The 20830-nt window shown below is 40.7% G+C and overlaps 1 protein-coding gene across 15 annotated transcripts in view; it reads left to right on the top strand.

Annotated features, from left to right (window-relative positions):
- The window catches only part of LTBP1 (latent transforming growth factor beta binding protein 1), a 424762-nt gene that overhangs the window by 398706 nt on the left and 5226 nt on the right, over positions 1 to 20830 (top strand). For all 15 annotated transcript variants that reach the window (XM_033838746.2, XM_033838748.2, XM_033838744.2 and 12 more), the window contains one exon: positions 17360 to 17482. In XM_033838746.2, coding sequence (XP_033694637.1) covers positions 17360 to 17482 — 123 coding nt within the window. The remainder of the gene's footprint in view (positions 1 to 17359; positions 17483 to 20830) is intronic.

Raw genomic sequence — 20830 nt, 5'->3', positions numbered from 1 at the left:
AAAACTGATTTGCTCATTCTGCCATTGAGCCTTTTAAATGTTGCTCTTCAGGAATACATGATAGTTGAGAAAGGACCATATTGTCTATTTGTTAATAAAAGCACTGGATGAATTCCAGCCTGTCAGGCACTGAACCTTCCAGTTTCCCTAGGAATGCAGCACTGCTTTGGGGAACAATTAGTTACTGATGGAAACAGTGCTGGAGGAATTTAAGTAATAAATCGCAGTGCTTGTCATCAGCTTTGAGCATTAAAGTGCAGTGTAAAGTAAAGCTTTGGCTCCCAAACAGGCTTTCACACTTCTGGTCCAATAGGTTATGGGCACTAATTCTCACTAAGGCAGCAACTGCATCTGAGAATACTGGTAGTTGGAGGAGGTAGGAGTGGCTCCTGAAATAGTGTTCTCTGAAGTTAGATGGCAACTTGCAGATTGGTACCAGGTGCAGACTGGTACCACGTGCAGGGTGAGTGAGTGGAGGCTGATGGATTGTGTCAGGGTAACTTTACATGAGAAGAATTGCCTAGTTGTACCATTCAGTACATTTCTGGAGCTGCTTGGGGCTCCCATTTTAATCCTCAGCTAAAGTCTGGGAGGCCAGACACCAGGCATTAGGAGGTTTCAGATGGTTGAGGGCGGCCCGGCAGTGAGTTTGCTGAAGTGGTCGTGTCCTGACATCCTCCCCCTCCTCAGCCTCTGGAGTTTCTCTCTTTTTTTTTTTTTTTTTGTGTGTGTGTGTGTGTGTGGTACGTGGGCCTCTCACTGCTGTGGCCTCTCCTGTTGCAGAGCACAGGCTCCGGACGCGCAGGCTCAGTGGCCATGGCTCACGGGCCCAGCCGCTCCGTGGCATGTGGGATCTTCCCGGACCGGGGCACGAACCCATGTCCCCTGCATCGGCAGGTGGACTCTCAACCACTGTGCCACCAGGGAAGCCCTGGAGTTTCTCTTATTCCTGCCCCAGCATCCTCTTCTTCTCCTACCCCTCTCAATACCCTCTAATCCTGCCTGTTCTTAAAAAAATTTTTTTTTCCCTTGGTTTGGGGGGAGTGGCTGAACTGCTTTGGGAGGACCATCAAATTTGGGTTCTTTATCACGATATCATGGCCAGCCTCTGAGAGAAAAAGCTATTCGAAAAACCAAGTCAGGAAAGACAAACTACTGTGTCCATATTTTGAATGAGAAAGGGTGGTCATTGTTTGATCTTTCTGGAAATTTTCAGTGCCGTGCTAGAAGGAAGTCATGAACCCTCAAATCTGGAGTTTATTGAATACGAGTTTTATGTAGCTTGGTTTTTCTGGGTCTCCACCTGAGTAAAAAAATGATGGTAGCTGACATGTGTATAACACAATGCCAGGCACCGTCAAGAGGCTTACCATCGATTAAGATATTTAATTCTCCAAGCCATCCTATGAGGTAACTATATAATTACCTCCTTTTGGGGGGAGAGGAACTGAGACACACAAGATTACCATCCGTGGTCAGATACCAGGAAGTGGCAGATTCAAATCTAGGCATCCGTGCTATCAACCACTTTAGTGTTACCCCAGTCCCTATCTCCCCAAGGTCTCAAAGCACTTCTTAGATAATTAGTATCACTTAGAATATAAAAGTAACAAAGTGAAAAGTTAAAGATGAGATTTTTTTTCAATTTCCTCATGCGTTGTGTGCTTAGAGAGAAACTCTACAGCCTTAGAGCCAGTCAGTAAGCTTAGCCAACTTAGACTCTGTATCAGAGTCGAGCACACGGTGGCCATAATAGATAACAATACATACTTGATGAATTAATGGATTAAAGCAAGTCAGTAATCCTCAGTGAATTAAACTGTTGGTGATGCCTAGCACATAGATAAAATGAACTTTTAATGTTTTTATTTATTGCTACTCTTAAAAGTATAAACTCAAAATTTTCTGGAAAAATGTACCTATGGGTTACAAGATATGTAGGGTGCTACTGTCTCATGGAAATAAAAACCTATTGACCTGCAAATGAAAGAAAATTAAACACATTTGAACACTGGAATCTAAAGTACCCAGGGATCCCAGTGTCTGTGGTTATGTTGTTAAAATAATTAGACTTCTGTTAAGTAAATTATTAAAATAATTAGACTTATTGTGAACAAACGGAACATAAAGAATTGATAAAGTCTTGATCTAAAACGTAGAAGAAATTTTGAGGGGAGACTTAGTGTGTTGAGAGATTGCCACCTCTTGGTTGATACAGTGTACTGCACCACAGGTGTTTTAACCTCTGAAGTACTAGGTGCAGGTCAGGCATAGAAAGGTCACAGCGGGGTTAAAAAAAAAAAAAAAATCTCCAAGGAAACTGAAGTGTCACAAAAGAAATTGGCAAATGCTTAAAATTTTTTGTGAAACACTGCTGTCGATCAAAATGTGGAGGCATGGTCCTCTCAGTTTTGCTCACAGAGCAATTCAAAAATATAGATATATAGATAGATTTGATAAGAAAACTCTGGTTGTGGGAATAGAGATTATCCTTGTCCTTGAGTGCCAGGAAGAAAAATATAATCATTACGGCATAAGAAAAATCTGAAATCAATTCTGTCAGTAAAGAATCCTATAGATCATAATATAGATTTATGTCTAATTCTTATTTTTTAAAAAGTCAAATAACATATTTAGTAAACTTATTATATGCAAGGTACAGTTAGTAAGAACCGTGTCTAAAATGCAGTCTAAATTACTTATAGTTTGCCTGTCTTCAGTTTCAGTTAAATTATCTACGTATTCCTTCATTTCATTTTTTACTTGAACCACCTACAAGGCAACATCTAGGCAATAAATTTTGGAGCAGACGTACAGTCTGTATTTACAGGAAATGTAAAATTCTGTAGAACTGACATGATATAAAATTATGTTGTACTGGTAAATTAGAAGTTCATTCCTCAACGTTGCTCATTCAAATGTACAGATAACATCCTTATGTAATAAATTCATCATCTCCTGTGACACACTATTTTTTAATACTTCCTAGTAACTTATCTACCCCGTCTTTTCATATGGTTTTGCAAGAGTGAAAGAATCTGGAATCTGTCTTTGAACAGTGAAGCTAGTGATTTCTTTCCTGTCTGTGCATGGCTCTTACCTGTTCCCAAAGATCTGAGTGTAAGAAATTTCATAATACCCTTGGAGGTGTGAAGGAAGACAGGGATTTGACTCATGGACTAAACTTGAAAAAATATTGTAATTGGGCAGTGGTTGCAAAAGGCCTTTCAGCAGTCACAGTTTAAAGGCTTTTCCAAGAACTATGTTTCCAAAGAATGTTAATAATAAGTCTGGAACATCCTACATGTGAGGCACAGTGAGTGGTCACCGCCTTTGGTGTGGGCAGTCCAGGGATCTCGTTCTGCTTTTGGCATTGCTTCTGTCAATTGCACTGGGCGAGTTGCTTCAGTTTCCTATATGCGAAGTTGAGAACTCTTTTGAGGTTATGGTAATTAATACTCTGTAAGTATGAAAGCATTTATCATTGTGATCATAGATCCTGATTATTATCAAAGCAAGTGCAGCTATTAATAAGCTATAGTGGAGAATGTAAACCAAACTGGAAAGCTATAAAAGGCCTCCTAATTTGAGTGGCCACCATATGTGTACACTGTATATACAGAGAGAATACTCTCAGAGGTAAGTGGTCCAGTTCTTTGGGACAGAATTCTTGGTATCCATGGAACTAGACTGAATTGGATACCATATGGAAGGACAAGTACGCAATTTATATTGTTTCTTATTGAAAAGATTCTTTGTATTTATTTAGAAGGCTACCCATTATTTTCCTGAAAAGGGTGAAAGTACTTTTCTCACTATAAAAGGCTTATTGCAAAATAAAATTTAGTAGTGAATTATGCACATAGAGCCTTGGTATTAAATGTGGTCATTACGTTAGTTTCCTCACTTGTAAAATGGTAGTAGCAACATCTTCCTGAGGATTGTTTGAGGGTTAAAAATGTGGTAACACATGTTAGATGCTTGGCATACAGTAAATGCTTCATAGGTGTTAGCGATGATCATAGATCAAATCTTGTTCCAGGATATGAGTTGAGCTAATGATTATTCCCCATTGTTACCTCACTATACAGTGCTAGAAGTCTCTTTAAAAGTAAGCAAGAGTCAAAGACGATGAGGGGCAGGTGAGGGTTTGGGGACTAACGCAGAGCCAGATAATCTCGGCAGCCGCTGAGAGAACCTGCTGCTTCTGTGCCGCTCGAGGCTCCCAGGCTACCAGTGTGAGTTATTATATAATGTCTGAGAGAGGCCTTGTGCCTGGAAAAGACCATTCAGGGTTGGGTTTTAAATGAACATTCAGTGTATCCAATTTATCAATGTTAAAACCTGGACTTACCTAAGAATTTAAGTTCAACGTAAACATTTTGTCCTTCTGTTTATAAGTCCAATATTTTTATATAAAATAAGATCAAGTTTTATTTTGTGATTAATGTTTATATAGCTCAAGGAACAGATTAAACTTTCCTTGAGAGTTATTTCTGTATCAAAACTCTGTTAATTAAGTCTCTAACACTTTGGCCTCTGATTTATAAATTTTATGTATTTGATTTTATCTCATGCATTTTATATACCTGAAAGGGCAGCCTCCAATCCTAATAAGCATTTTCTTCTTAGGTATTTAAGCAGCTCTTATCAATCTAATAAATCAAACTTAAAATGCAACAAATTGAATTCCCTAATGAATCTAAATACTTACTGACCTAATAGAGTTCTGTGAATTCTCATGTAATATAAAATCCTAGATATTTCAAATTGAAATCACAAGGCCCATCAGATTATCTAGTATATGGTTCTCTTAAACATTATAGACATATTAAATAACAACAACAAAAAAACCCTTACTCTGAAACTTTCACAGTAAAGTATTAATATTCTAAACTTAATGTATGTCATTATCTGTGTAGCAGAATTATCATCTTAGGCCAGCTAAGGTTACTGGGTAGAAAAATTCATGACTGTGATTGTCAGTTATTAGAGAATTAAGACCAGGACATGGGATGTGTATACGCACAGTGTGAGTCTAAGTAGCCATGTGTGACATGCGGAGCACATTCTATTGTTTCCATGTTAACAGGGGACCCCACGTGTTCCTAATGTGTACTGTTTTTATAAGCAATACCTTCCATTGCAGTGACTCTCAAGGGAATAATAGGGCAGATAAAATTAATAAAAGCTTCTCTCTAACTACACATAACTCCCTTCAAGAATCAGGTACCTTCTGCTAAAGGTATGTGCTCACCTTATTGAAATTCTCTACCACACAAATGACAAACTTCCCCTGACCCAGTAAAGAAGGTTTGGGGCAATATTCAGGGTTCTCCAGAAAAACAGAACCAATAGGAGAGAGAGAAAGAGAGAAAGATTGATTGATTGATTGATTGAGTCACTGATTCATTTTAAGGAATTGGCTCATGTGATTATAGAAGCTGGTAAATTCAAAATCTCTAGGGTGGCCTGATGTTGTGGAGGCCCAAAAAAAGCCGAGGTTCCAGGTCAAAAGCCGTCAGCCAGAAAGAGCCAGTTTTGTAGATGACATCTGAAGTCCAAAGGCAGTTGGGCAGTGGGCAGTGGAATTCTCTTTCTCATAGGAGGGCCAGTCTTTCTGTTCTAATCAAGCCATCAACCCATTGAAGGAGGCCCACTCACATTATGGAGGGTAATTTGATTTACTCAGATCCACCAATGTAAATGTTAACCCCATCCAGAAACACCCAAAATAATGTTTGACCAACTTCATCTGGGCACTCCGTGGCCTAACCTAGTTGACACATGATATTAGCCATCACAACTGGGATTGAAAAAAAGGTTGAGAACCAGTTAAAGAAAATATTTCCATTTTGTAGAGCTTCTCCAGCTCCCACTACCATCCTGTACAAACACACACTTAAGCAAAGGTCTTTATTTTCAGTTGGGAGTGAAATGTCGTTCTTCTCCTTCCCCAGATATACACTGGAAAAGGGCAGGGGGGAGGTGGGATCCTGAACACTCAATCAGGACCCCCGGCTGGACAGGGCTTTTATGGCAGGTCAGGGAAAACCAGGAAAGAGATATTGGACTTGTGGAAGGGAGTGAATAAACAGGAATGAATGATACAAAGGCCAGGCACAAAAAGAGGGACTGCATGAGAGGAAGAACACTAGAAATGAAGCCAAATGTGGATTCTTAAAACAACATTGTTTGGGGCAGGTACTTTTAAGGAAGAGAAAGCAATGGGCAAGTAAGCCATGTTCAGGTTATGATCATATTGCAGTCATATTAGGAAACATGATTTGTCTCAGGGTAAGGAAAGCTAAAAAGGAAAATTAAACTCTCATAAAGGGGAAAACTTACTCCATTTCCTGCTAAACTGTTGGTGACAGAACTTGGGAGGAGTGTCCTGGAACTGGGCTGCAGTTCCCAAACCCAATTCCCTGGAGTTGGTGTGAGTCAGCGAGGGTTTGGGATGCCAGCTGGGAAGGATCAGCACACTGGTTGAAGCTGTCTCAGTGGCCTCAGGAACTATTATAGAACAGCTAAATGTGATGGGAATTTGATGGAAAGAAGGAAAGTTGGTGATAAGAACACTTCTGAAATTTTAGTTTGTGTACGATTTGGACTTTGGGGTATCAATTTTATTTTTATTTTTGTTGCTGTTGGAAATAAGTTTTTTTTATTACATCTTTATTGGAGTATAATTGCTTTACAATGGTGTGTTAGTTTCTGCTCTATAACAAAGTGAATCAGTTATACATATACATATGTTCCCATATCTCTTCCCTCTTGTGTCTCCCTCCCTCCCACCCTCCCTATCCCACCCCTCCAGGTGGTCACAAAGCACCGAGCTGATCTCCCGGTGCTATGCGGCTGCTTCCCACTAGCTATCTACCTTACGTTTGGTAGTGTATATATGTCCATGCCACTCTCTCGCTTTGTCACAGCTTACCCTTCCCCCTCCCCACATCCTCAAGTCCATTCTCTAGTAGGTCTGTGTCTTTATTCCTATCTTACCCCTAGGTTCTTCATGACATTTTTTTTCTTAAGTTCCATGTATATGTGTTAGCATACGGTATTTGTCTTTCTCTTTCTGACTTACTTCACTCTGTATGACAGACTCTAGGTCTATCCACCTCATTACAAATAGCTCAATTTCGTTTCTTTTTATGGCTGAGTAATATTCCATTGTATATATGGGCCACATCTTCTTTATCCATTCATCTGTCCATGGACACTTAGGTTGTTTCCATCTCCGGGCTATTGTAAATAGAGCTGCAATGAACATTTTGGTACATGACTCTTTTTGAATTATGGTTTTCTCAGGGTATATGCCCAGTAGTGGGATTGCTGGGTCATATGGTAGTTCTATTTTTAGTTTTTTAAGGAACCTCCATACTGTTCTCCACAGTGGCTGTATCAATTTACATTCCCACCGGCAGTGCAAGAGGGTTCCCTTTTCTCCACACCCTCTCCAGCATTTATTGTTTGTAGATTTTTTGATGATGGCCATTCTGACCAGTGTGAGATGATATCTCATTGTAGTTTTGATTTGCATTTCCCTAATGATTAATGATGTTGAGCATTCTTTCATGTGTTTGTTGACCGTCTGTATATCTTCTTTGGAGAAATGTCTATTTAGGTCTTCTGCCCATTTTTGGATTGGGTTGTTTGTTTTTTTATTATTGAGCTGCATGAGCTGCTTATAAATTTTGGAGATTAATCCTTTGTCAGTTACTTCATTTGCAAATATTTTCTCCCATTCTGAGGGTTGTCGTTTCATCTTGTTTATGGTTTCCTTTGCTACACAAAAGCTTTGAAGTTTCATTAGGTCCCATTTGTTTATTTTTGTTTTTATTTCCATTTCTCTAGGAGGTGGGTCAAAAAGGATCTTGCTGTGATTTATGTCATAGAGTGTTCTGCCTATGTTTTCCTCTAAGAGTTTGATAGTTTCTGGCCTTACATTTAGGTCTTTAATCCATTTTGAGCTTATTTTTGTGTATGGTGTTAGGGAGTGATCTAATCTCATACTTTTACATGTACCTGTCCAGTTTTCCCAGCGCCACTTATTGAAGAGGCTGTCCTTTCTCCACTGTACATTCCTGCCTCCTTTATCAAAGATATGGTGACCATAGGTGCGTGGGTTTATCTCTGGGCTTTCTATCCTGTTCCATTGATCTATCTTTCTGTTTTGGTGCCAGTACCATACTGTCTTGATTACTGTAGCTTTGTAGTATAGTCTGAAGTCAGGGAGCCTGATTCCTCCAGCTCTGTTTTTCTTTCTCAAGATTGCTTTGGCTATTCGGGGTTGGGGTATCAATTTTATTCAAGGCTTATTTTCTTAATAGCTATACTACATTGAAGTGCTAAGAAGGTATTTGGCCATGCTCTGTTATTGAAACTATTCTGAGTGGAGAATAACTTGCATTATTATTATAATCATACCTATATATTAGAATCTTTCTAATGTAAAGCCAAAGTAGAGAAATTAAGATATGCACGTAAAATGAACCATCAGATCACAAAAAGCAGCACTTTTATTTTTCACTAACAAGCAGTCAAATTTTTAGCAGTTTAAACTTTCTACCTTGAAATCAGACATTATGAATAGGCATTCGATTTTCTAGAAATGCCTTTTTGTTGTTGATTTTCTTTTTAGTGGAAATTTTACTTTCATGTATTTTAAAGAAATTTTGCTGATAGGATTTTTTTCTCTTCATTGATAGTTGAAATGTACTGTAAGAAAATGAACTGTGCTGAGTGGGACTATGAAAAATATCACTGTATGTAATTGCTTAAAGCCCTGTTCTGTGTTTGAGGTTTTGAAATCAAATAATGTTGTATTTATTTTGACCTTTTCCTAATTGACTTTGTAAGACAACTATGCCTGGACAAAAGCCACTGGCTGCCCATGTCTTTTATATGCTGATCTCATGGCTAGAGCAGGCATGCCTGGCAGAGGAAGGGTGAGGGAAATTTTATCTCCTCTCACTTCATGCAGCAGACAGATTGTACCTCTTATGACTGTGAGGAAAGCATCTAGGAAGTGCTTAGGAAGCATGTTGGCATAAATCTGCAAGGAGCAGAAACTAGGATGATAATTATTTTGCTCAACATCAGTAGCCAGTGTCTTAAGAAGCAAATTACAAAAGATTAGCTCATTGGAAGGCTTCCAGGCACAACAAGGCCTTCTTTTATGCTTCCTTCTGAGCTTCAAGTCTCAGTGGCAAGCAGAGCTGTTATGAACAGTTGTGTTGGTTGTGCACTGTTCAACCCTAGAAGTTACCATTCACATCATAATCTTTCAGTGCCTACCAAGGTAGCCAAATAAATCATTGCCAGAGGGAAGAGTTACTAGGACTGTATCTGATTCTGAATAGATCCGGAGGGGAAGGTAAGAAGGGAGTTACTTCAGATTAAGATAAATAGCAATATATGAGCAAATCATAAAACAGAGTTACAGATCTTAAAACAGTTCAGTTTTGCTTTGCAGCTTTAGTTTATTTCCTATAATTAAATGGGATACATATTTATGAATAATCTATTAATTATGTTTAGCAGTACTTTAATATTGCATTAATTACCTAGAACTTGCTTTTCAAATGACGATCCAGAAGTACATCTTTATTTCATAACCTTGAGGTCTATACTTCTGAATATTCATCAAGAGAGTTTTGAACAGCTTTAAAACTTAAGATACAATTATTTTTACCCTTAGATTTTAATAATTTAGTTTTATTAAAAGAAAACAATATTTTGAAAATTTAACCTGACTTGACCTTTGAAATATCATTAAATTTCTCTGGACCTCCGTTTCCTCAGCAGGAAAATGAATGAGGTTAGACTGTCCATGATTACTTACAGTGCATTCAATTCCATGATTGTCAGTCGTCTGGAAACACCCGTGTGAGCATCACCTGAAGACAATAGCGCCATCTGGTGGTGATTATCTCATATTATAGCCCACAAGTTTCAGTGACAGATTGTCTTCCCAATATTTTGCAGCCTAATAGTAAAAATGTCCACTTAGAATTGTAGAATATGTAAGCTAGAAAGGACCTTAGAGATCAACTAGTCTTGTTTTCTCATTTTACCAATTAAAAGTAGAAAGGTTAGATGAATACCAGACTTTAAAGAATACATTTTTTTGTTTCTCTTGACTTGTTCTTTAATTGGGGTTAAATTCACATGACAAAGTTAAGCATTTTATAGTGAATAATTCAGTGGCATTTAGTATATTCCGTATGTTGTACAACATCCTCTTTAATCTTAAGCACATGTGTAGCTCAAATTTTAAAATAATTCTTACTTGATTAATGCAAAAAACATAATAGAAAAAACAAAATGTATTCCTTCCATATAATATTTATTTTACCTAACTGTTGACTTCTCAGATTGTCACTTCAGAGTAGTACTTAATGAGTAGGAAAGCAGGAAATGAAACAGTTTATCTGTCCTTCCAGTTGGAAAAATATGAAGTAGGTCAGCTTAGAAAATTAACATGTTGAACTTTCCTCGTATTTGCCTGTTCATTGCATTGTCCAGTCTTGTCTCTTATCGAATATTAGAAGTTACTTCATTCCTAATTTCCTCTGAGATTGGCTGAATGCAAGACTTAATGTTTTATTTCTAAAGCCCTGTTTACTTAGAAATAGAGGAAACCTTTCATGCAGTCCTTCCTGAGAAATTCATGTTATCAATCATTATTTTAAGGTTTTTATGTGTGGCATAATTTAATGCTGTTACAAGTCTATAAATTTTGAATCCAGGTTTTAGAAATGGATTTCTAAATGGAACCTCCATTGTTTTGGCATTCACACCCAACAAATCTCTCTCTCCAGTTATAGTCTGGCTACGTAAACAGCAGTGTGATGGAAGATGCTGGGAGTGACTGAACTTGGAAGGGGCAGCATTAGGTGAAGGTTGGGGGTGAGGGAACTTGATTGGTCTACAGCCTGTGAGTTTCCTTAGAGCATTAACATTTACAGGCGTCCCACAGAATGTAGACCCTGCCGAGACTAGACTTCATTACTTCCCTCTCCTCGACAAGTACAATTTAATTGAACATTAAGCAATTTGATCTCTTCCACCTAATAAATTGAGCAAATTCAATAAATATAAATCCTGCTAATGATAAAGCTGACCCTGGTGGGGCTGAGCTCACCAGCATTCACGGTTATTACCCTCCCTGGAATTTTAGTCAGAAATGCTTATTGCTGAACTAAGTACTTACCTGATACTTACAGTCTAGGGAATGTATTTAATAATTTTCTTCTAAGGGTTTCAGAAGGGCAGCTGTGGAATTGAAAGAGCATGGTTTTGCAGATAGACCAACAGAGTCAATCCTTCAACTAAGCTAGGACAGTTATGCTATAAATCTTAGCTTCCTTGTCGGAAACAAAAGGAGCTAATTACAGTTATTTCATAGGATTCTGAGATTTAAAGGGAAAAGTGTGTGCAAAGGTACACAGCGCCTAGCACACAGGAGCTTAATAGTGCATGTTCGCCAACTTTCCTTTTTTCGATTGTTCTTTAGCAGGGATCGGTAGTAGGCAGCGTTTATGTGGTCCTTTCATTTCCCTAAGACTTTCTGATCTATTATATATGCCTATGACTCTGAGTTACCTTCCCTCCTCTGCTTCACCTGGCTGACCCCCTTCCTGTAGATGCTCATCTCCAAAGTGAAGGCTTCCCCAGCTCTTCCTGGCTGACTCTAGGCATTACCTCTTCTTCAAGCACTATTGCACATGTCAGTGTACGGTCGTTTTATCCTTCCTCTCTCTCTCTCCCAAAGTCCACACTGCCTGTAATATTCTCAGCCTCTGGTTGGATGAGTGAGTCAATCACTGAATGGAGCAATGCACTGCCTTTAATGCTGCTAAGGCACAGTACCATAATCCTGTGCAATAGACACAGCTCAAAGGAAGGTATCTAGTCCGAAGAATAGGAAGCAGTAGGACTAGAACCCCGGGCTTTTGACTCTGGGTGCTTCTCTTTTTAGCAGGGGTCCCCAACCCCCAGGCCGCGGACTGGTACCGGGCCGCACAGCAGGAGGCGAGCGGCGGATGAGCGAGCGAAGCTTCATCTGCCGCTCCCCATCGCTCGCATCACCACCTGAACCTCCCCCCAGTCCGTGGAAAAATTGTCTTCCACGAAACCTGTCCCTGGTGCCACAAAGGTTGGGGACTGCTGCTTTTTCGGATACCTAATTTTCTCTCACCACTCAGCAAGTTTTAACATCAGGAAAGCAGGTTTACTACCTGCTCACCAGGCACTGTGGATAAGAGTGTACTCTCTGAGAATAAGCATAAGCAGACAGACACCTAAACACATGTCCAGTTCCACAGGGTGTGGCATCAGCAGTAGAATCCTCTCTCTTACGTTCCTTCTTCTGTCATCAGTACTGGACGGTATGTTCTGTAAATGGTCAACATTTTTCTAATTCCATAGCTTTTGCTAATTTCAAAGAAAAGTGCCAATTATACTACTGGCTCAGCATGCGCTCAGGTAAATATTCGTTCCATTCTCCCTGTCTCCTTCCTCCGTTTCCTGGTGTGTATGTTTTCCAAACACCATCATCAATTAATAGTACATGTGGAGGCCTGTAGGAAAAACACCTGATCTAGAAGTTTCAGTAAAATATGACCCATTTTTCCTTATGCATATGAATTGGTCCTTCTCCTTTTTTTGAAAATCATGCACTTCAAACCTTAGAGCACTAGGTTTTCATCCCTGATGTGTGGAGAACAAAATGCAGCCTCTTCATCATTTCTAAAAGCAGCTGAATTTAATCTGCCTCAGTCAGACTTCACCTCCCAGTTTCCTCACATGCCTGATTGGCATTGTGATGTGTGACTGTCCAGACCAGCCCTACAGATGTGTCTGTCATAAGGAAGGAGATTTCCTGCCAGGATATGATAATGTGCTTCCCATTGCTGCTGACAGCGGGGGCCCCAGACCTCTTGGCTCCAGGGGGGCAATTTTTAAACTTTTTTTTCAATTTAGTATTAAAATCAAAGCAGTACCATCTGTCATGTGAATCTGCCATGGCAGGGAACTGAGCGTGATCCATGGCCTGGATCTTGTTTAGACCACGTAAGTGATGGCAGCCCACACCATCCCATGTGTGTCTTTCATAGCTTTGATCAAGAGCTTAGCATTTGTGCCTGCAGAGGTGAGGAGTGCAATGAGTGGGGGGACTTTGAGGTGTGAATATTTCTACTTCCTATTCATTTCACATTCATATTTGGCTAGATCCTGGACGGACACATTGTGTCCCAGAAATGGCATTTGCCTCACAAAGTACAAGCCCTGCTAAGCAGAGCTCTTCCTTTGCACCAAGCCCCAGACAACCAGGTGCTTAATTGTTGTCAACTTGCTTAAGTAAGGAGTGTCTTGCAGAAGGAAAAAAACTCTAGGGACAAAAAATGTGTTCATCTCGACATGTTGAGCTGGATGAAGTGGCAGCCAAGAGATTCTCATGGGCCGCCATCGGGAGCTGTGGCAACAGTTCAGGGATCTGCTATTCCCAGCTCCACAGCCTCAGCCAACCACAACTCACTGCCTCCCCAGCTGGGCTATAGCCGTGACCCAGCCCTAGGGATAACCGAGGCCAAGTGCCGCCAAGCTCAGTGAGCTCTGGTGTGGCTCAGAGATCCAGCACATGTTAGAAAGGTGCATGTGCCCAGATCCTGGAGGAGACGCCTTACCCAGGATTCACTAGAAAACTCCACGATATTCCAGTTGTTGCCTTAAAAGATGATGAGAAACCTACTGGCTACTCAAGGCATTTCTAAAGGGGTCGAGCATATACTAACAACTGCTGAACATCAGTTTTTTCCCCCTGTATTTTGAGTTTTGTTGATCTAGTGTTATAATGTGTTGTTGCTGATACCTTATCACTGTCTGATCAAGTGATTAAATTTGCCCAGGCAGTCAATAATTTTTGAGATGAAGACATCTTTCTCTGTTTACTGAGTTGGAGTTTTCCTCCATCTATTTAAAAATTTCAGATCTTGAAACAATATCTAAAAACATCTGGAGACTGTGCTTTCATTGCTCTTAATTTATTGTACAGGTCTTTGCCCATTGACAACTACGTTTAAAGTTTTGCTAACACTATGTTATATCAATCATTCTGATACCGTCTTTGCAAATCCTCATTTATTGCCAGGTGTTCAGCAGGGACATGAGTGATTTTACCTTAAAAAAAATGTAACCTCCATTTTCTTGGTGCTTCAAAATTTATGAACAGTTCCATAACATCATCTCATTTTTTAATACACCAGTGACAGAGAGGCAAACAGGAATTATCCCCATGTGACAGATGTGAAAACTGAGGCTTGCCCACAGTTGCTAAGCTGGAAAGTAAGTGGTACAGCCAGGACTTGAGCCCCGGCTTCTGCCTCCGAAGCCCATGTTCTTTTCATTATCCCGTGCTCATTTCACCCGTGACCCTGGCCAAGAATGAGAGCAGATGTGTGCAATGGGAGAGGCAGCATGGATGGATTAGGATAGACCCATCATGCTCCCAGAAAAATAACTCAAAATGCATGTCCTGGTGTTGATGGGACTGTAGCACATCTTCAAATACAAAAGAGAGTAGTACATTTAATATAGAAATGATGTTTTGATAACTGACCAAAAATCTTGAAGTTTGGATTGGTAACGTGTTAGATAAAGTGAAGCAGCAAAGGACATTAAGCTCTAGAAACTTGAGAAAAATGCATGTCCAGGGATGAAGGGAGGGGAAGGAAGATGCAGCAAACCGCAGAGGGTCCCCCGCCCATTACTCTCCTCTGCTTCCCTTTACGGCCTGGGTCACGTCCAAAGCCTTTCTTAGGAACTACTTGGTAGTCCCCAAACACAGCTTACAGTTTGCTTTTGTGATGCCTTTGGGTAAACTCTTTTTAGAATCCCAAATATCTTCTATTAAGTAAATCCTCTCATCTACTTAGTTTCAGGTCAAGTGTTCCTTTTCTAGGAAGCTGTCCCTAAACATCACACAGGAACAGAAGTCCATTCCTCCTCCACTCCTCTCCCATTTGATCCCTTCCTTTTGTGATGTTAGACGGTGAGAGCTTGGAGGGTGGAGACCAGGTCATTTCTTGGTGGAAGAGGCATGGTCTGGGGAAGAGCCATGGGCCCGGGACTTGAGAGCGAGACGCTGAAGAGGAGCGTATGCTGCTCAGCCACCTCTGGACTTAGGTTTGCAAAATAAGAGCATGAATTAATTTTTTTTAATATCCACTCTTGATCACAACTGTTGCCTGGATACAAAATGTTGTCTCCCTTTCAGATGTACAACAAATATATATAAAAAGTCATGAGAGGGCTTCCCTGGGGGCGCAGTGGTTGAGAGTCTGCCTGCCGATGCAGGGGACACGGGTTCGTGCCCCGGTCCGGGAAGATCCCACATGCCACGGAGCGGCTGGGCCCGTGAGGCATGGCCGCTGAGCCTGCGCGTCCGGAGCCTGTGCTCCACAACGGGAGAGCCACAACAGTGAGAGGCCCGCGTACCGCCAAAAAAAAAAAAGTCATGAGAGAAAATGACCTCAGTGTGTGAAACTTGTAAACATTTCTGCGATCTTGCCTTTGCAGGGAAACCCTTAATTCTTCGCTTTCAAACCTGAAGCAGAACTGACAACCATTTGTGTTCTCTTTGTTTGAAGCTTTATTTTTGTGAGTCAACAGTCTTTTTCCAGGTTTAGCTATTTCCTTAATGAAATTAATATTTCTCATGAAGTGGTTTCGTGAGGAAGTGCTCGGCGATGTCTGGGATGGGGGTGTGCGCCATTCCTGGAATGCTTCCCACAAGAAGAATTTTAGGAAGGGGCAACCATGATCCTACCCTGTCTAGGGGTTCAGGGTCTTTTCTGCTTTTACGCTCCCGTTTTGCACTTTAGGGGAGAATGTGCGGGTGTGTGCACGTGCATGCATGCGCAGACACACACATACCTCACACACACCTTTGACTCCTTTAAGAGGAAGGTGATGGAAGAAAGCCTTGAGAGTTCACACGCTTGCCTCAGTGCTTTTCTTTAGTTTTGTTACAGAAGGAACTAAAATAGAGGAATACTCCTTCAATCTGTGGTCCAGGCAAGTGTGGCTACTGCCTGGTGTGGCTTCCCTGAGTGTCCAGCCAGTCCTGGGGCCGGCTGACCTGCAGCTCTCAGTTCCGGCAGAGATGTTGAAGTCTAGGTAGCCCCAGAATTTTCACCAACTGCTAGATGAATCCTCAGGCAGTATATTTTCTATAAAATGTGCATTCAGAGCATGAAGATATCTCTTCTAAAGCTTTCCTCTCTAGACCTTCTAAATAACTCTGCTCCAAAGTACGGGTAAGAGCCCGAGGCCATGAAATGCACTGGAAAGCACAATCATCCCCGAACATGTGGAGAACCAAGATCCCATGTGCTATAGGTGGGTCCTGTGAGGAGGACTAAAGGGGGAGTTAAGTCAGATGGCCATGGGAATGGGAATGTGGCCTCAAGAAGTGGTAACTGCAGATGAATTTAGCTAAGGTGCAGAAGAGGCAAAGACAAGAATTACAAAGGAGCTAAGGTAGATGTAGGAGAGGAAGAATGTTACGTGTACCCCCTTCAGCCGCATGATTGAGTTCAAGTATGGTGCTGCCTCATACCAGTTGTCGTTTAGCCACTCCATGCTTCTACTTCCCATTGGTAAAATGGAGATAATAGTAGCTTTTCATAGGGTGGTGTAAATATTTTACTGAATTAATGTGTATTAAGTGCTTAAAACAGTATCTGGCACAGAGCAAACATTATACAACTCTTAGCTATTGTTACTAGTACCATTACGTCACTATTACTGTTATGATGAGATAATCATCACTGCTATAATGTTATTCATAAGGGACCAGGTCTTGAGTAGAGAAGTATAATAGTAGGGACTAAATTCAAATGGTACTTAGTTGCATCTTCATTTGGTTGTGTCTCATTTTTGGATCACCAGAGATGCACTTTTTTCTCTATTGAGTGGAAAAGTTTATCTCTGTATGAATGACTACTCTATACGCTTTAAATGTTTTGGTGAAAACACCTGATGGGTTCAGATAAAGCCATTCTTCCAAAAGGCTTGCAGCACTCTCCGATGGCTCATGTTTTCAGTCCTTTACTCTCCTGGGATACATTCTACCAACTGTTCAGCTACTGTGTTGGGTCTGCTGTTCAGAATCTTAATTATGCTGTACAGCATGAATTGTATGTGGATGAATAGAGCACCCATAAGGAATATTGAGATGTTTCAGGATCAGGGGTGTGTGTGGGAGATGGGGCACGTGGTGACTGGGTGCATCCAGGTGCGAGCAAACAGCGATGGTGTGTCACGTTCATTGTCATTTCCTTCTTAGATGACTATGCCCAGCTGTGTAACATCCCCGTCACGGGACGCCGGCAGCCATATGGACAGGATGCCTTGGTCGACTTCAGTGAACAGTACGCTCCCGAAGCTGATCCCTACTTCATTCAGGACCGTAAGCAACCTTTTTAGTTACTTTGGAACTAAATTGTGGTTCTGAAGTTCAGTCAGTGGTTCTCAAAATGTAGTCCCTGAGAACTTGTAAGAAATGCAAATTTGCGAGCTATGCTGTAGGCCTGCTGAATCAGATACCGGGGTGAGACCCACCAATCGGCTTTACCAGCCCTCTGAGTAAGCCCTACGTACACTCAAGTTTGAGAACCACCGGATCAGATTATGAGTCTCACTGGTGGGAATGCTATTACGTTTATTTTCTTTTATTTATTTATTTTTTGAGTTTTTATTTATTTTTATAAATTTATTTGTTTTTATTTTTGGCTGTGTTGGGTCTTTGTTCTGTGCACAGGCTTTCTCTAGTTGCAGCGAGTGGTGCACGGGCTTCTCATTCTTGTGGCCTCTCCTGCTGCAGAGCACAGGCTCTAGAGCGCAGGCTCAGTAGTCGTGGCACATGGGCTTAGTGGCTCCGCGGCATGTGGGAATCTTCCCGGGCCAGGGATCGAACCCGTGTCCCCTGCATTGGCAGGCAGATTCCCACCCACTGTGCCACCAGGGAAGCCCTATTTATTTTTTTATACAGCAGGTTCTTATTAGTCATCAGTTTTACACACATCAGGGTATACATGTCAATCCCAATCTCCCATGCATCACACCACCACCCCAACCCGCCCCCCCACCACTTTCCCCCCTTGGTGTCCATACATTTGTTCTCTACATCTGTGTCTCTATTTCTGCCCTGCAAACCAGTTCATCTGTACCATTTTTCTAGGATCCAAATATATGCGTTAATATATGATATTTTTCTCTTTCTGACTTACTTTACTCTGTATGAGAGTCTCTAGATCCATCCACGTCTCAACAAATGACCCAATTTCGTTCCTTTTTATAGCTGAGTAATATTCCATTGTATATATGTACCACATCTTCTTTATCCATTTGTCTGTCGATGGGCATTTAGGTTGCTTCCATGACCTGGCTATTGTAAATAGTGCTGCAGTGAACATTGGGGTGCATGTGTCTTTTTGAATTATGGTTTTCTCTGGGTATATGTCCAGTAGTGGGATTGCTGGATCATATGGGAATTCTATTTTTAGCTTTTTAAGGAACCTCCATACTGTTCTCCATAGTGGCTGTATCAATTTACATTCCCACTAACAGTGCAAGAGGGTTCCCTTTCCTCCACACCCTCTCTAGCATTTGTTGTTTGTAGATTTTCTGATGATGTCCATTCTAACTGGTGTGAGGTGATACCTCATTGTAGTTTTGATTTGCATTTCTCAATTAGTGATGTTGAGCTGCTTTTCATGTGCTTCTTGGCCATCTGTGTGTCTTTGGAGAAATGTCTATTTAGCTCTTCTGCCCGTTTTTGGATTGGGTTGTTTTTTTTTTTTTAATATTGAGCTGCATTAGCTGTTTATATATTTTGGAGATTAATCCTTTGTCCGTTGCTTCGTTTGCAAATATTTTATCCCATTCTGAGGGCTGTCTTTTCGTCTTGTTTATGGTTTCCTTTGCTGTGTAAAAGCTTTGAAGTTTCATTAGGTCCCATTTGTTTATTTTTGTTTTTATTTCCATTGCTCTAGGAGGTGGATCAAAAAATATCTTGCTGTGATTTATGTCAAAGAGTGTTCTTCCTATGTTTTCCTCTAAGAGTTTTATAGCATCTGGTCTAACATTTAGGTCTCGAATCCATTTTGAGTTTATTTTTGTGTATGGTGTTAGGGAGTGTTCTCATTTCATTCTTTTACATGTAGCTGTCCAGTTTTCCCAGCACCACTTATTGAAGAGACTGTCTTGTATATCCTTGCCTCCTTTGTCATAGATTAGCTGACCATAGGTGTGTGGGTTTATCTCTGGGCTTTCTATCTTGTTCCATTAATCTATATTTCTGTTTTTGAGCCAGTACCATATTGTCCTGATTACTGTAGCTTTGTAGTACAGTACAAAGTCAGGGACTCTGATTCCTCCAGCTCTGCTTTTTTCCCTCAAGACTGCTTTGGCTATTCGGGGTCTTTTGTGTCTCCATACAAATTTTAAGATTTTTTGTTCTAGTTCTGCAAAAAATGCCATTGGTAATTTGATAGGGATTGCATTGAATCTGTAGATTGCTTTGGGATGTTTATTTTCTTTAAAGAAAATGTTATTTGTTATAACTTCCATGACAAAATCATTTTTTTACCCATGAAGTGGTGGCCTAGTTTAAGGGTCAGTTTTCTTGATAGCTTGGTTATTGTATTGCAGTCTTTTTTCATACAAGGAAATGGTAAATATTAACTGTACTGAGTTGATTTTTTTAACATCTTTATTGTAGTTGCTTTACAATGTTGTTGTGTTAGTTTCTGCTGTATAACAAAGTGAATCAGCTATACGTATACATATATCCCAATATCCCCTTCCGTCTTGGTCTCCCTCCCACGCTCCCTATCCCACCTCTCTAGGTGGTCACATAGCACTGAGCTGATCACCCTGTGCTATGCAGCTGCTTCCCACTAGCTATCTACTTACATTTGGTAGTGTATATATGTCAATGCCTCTCTCTCATTTCATCCCAGTTTACCCTTCCCCCTCCCCATGTCCTCAAGTCCATTCTCTTAGAATGGGAGATAAAACGATTGCTCTCCTGGTCAGAGATTAATCTTTAGAATTCACTTGTGAGGGGGTTTATTAAGTAAGAAAGGATGTGTGATGCTTTTCCTGGATTTGTGAGCAGACTTTTCAAATGGGAGGTGGAGTGTGTATGTGTGAATCCTGTTCCCATTTAGAAAGTAAATGCCTAAATGTACAACCAGAGTGTCCTGGATATGAAGCCACATAAGCTAAATATGTCTGTGGGAGAGACCAGAGCTTTCACATACAGACTAATTATGTGAAGTCTGAAAAATGGGATGGTACAAATTGAAATATCAGTAGATAATGGGTTGTCTGCCTTCAAGAATGGGACTAGAGCAGTGGCGTCCAGGTGCCTGTTCCACATCCTACATAGGGGGCCTCATTGCAGCAAGTGAAGCTGCTCCAGATTTTCAAGACAGAATCCCTGCAGACCAGGTAGTTGGGGGTAGGACTTCGGGGACACTGCTGAAATTATAAAATACAGCAATGCTCTTCTTTCTTTGGGGCCTTTCACCTGTGCACAAAGCAAACTAGCTGTGACCTGGGTCCTGAGGAGCAACACAAGCTTTGTGGCTGCCTCTGGAGCTACTTCAGTTCTGAGCCAAAGAGTGTTTTCCTCCTTTCCCTTCCCTCCTTTTGTTTTTTAAAGTATGCAGTATATTGATCCTTCAGCCAAATTAAAACTGCTTTAAAATTTACGTGAAAACAGCATTCTATTAAATCAGCTGGGTTGGGT

Source organism: Tursiops truncatus, chromosome 14, assembly GCF_011762595.2.
Source record: "Tursiops truncatus isolate mTurTru1 chromosome 14, mTurTru1.mat.Y, whole genome shotgun sequence".
NCBI lineage: Eukaryota > Metazoa > Chordata > Mammalia > Artiodactyla > Delphinidae > Tursiops > Tursiops truncatus.
This window is presented reverse-complemented; position numbering and strand designations above follow the sequence as displayed.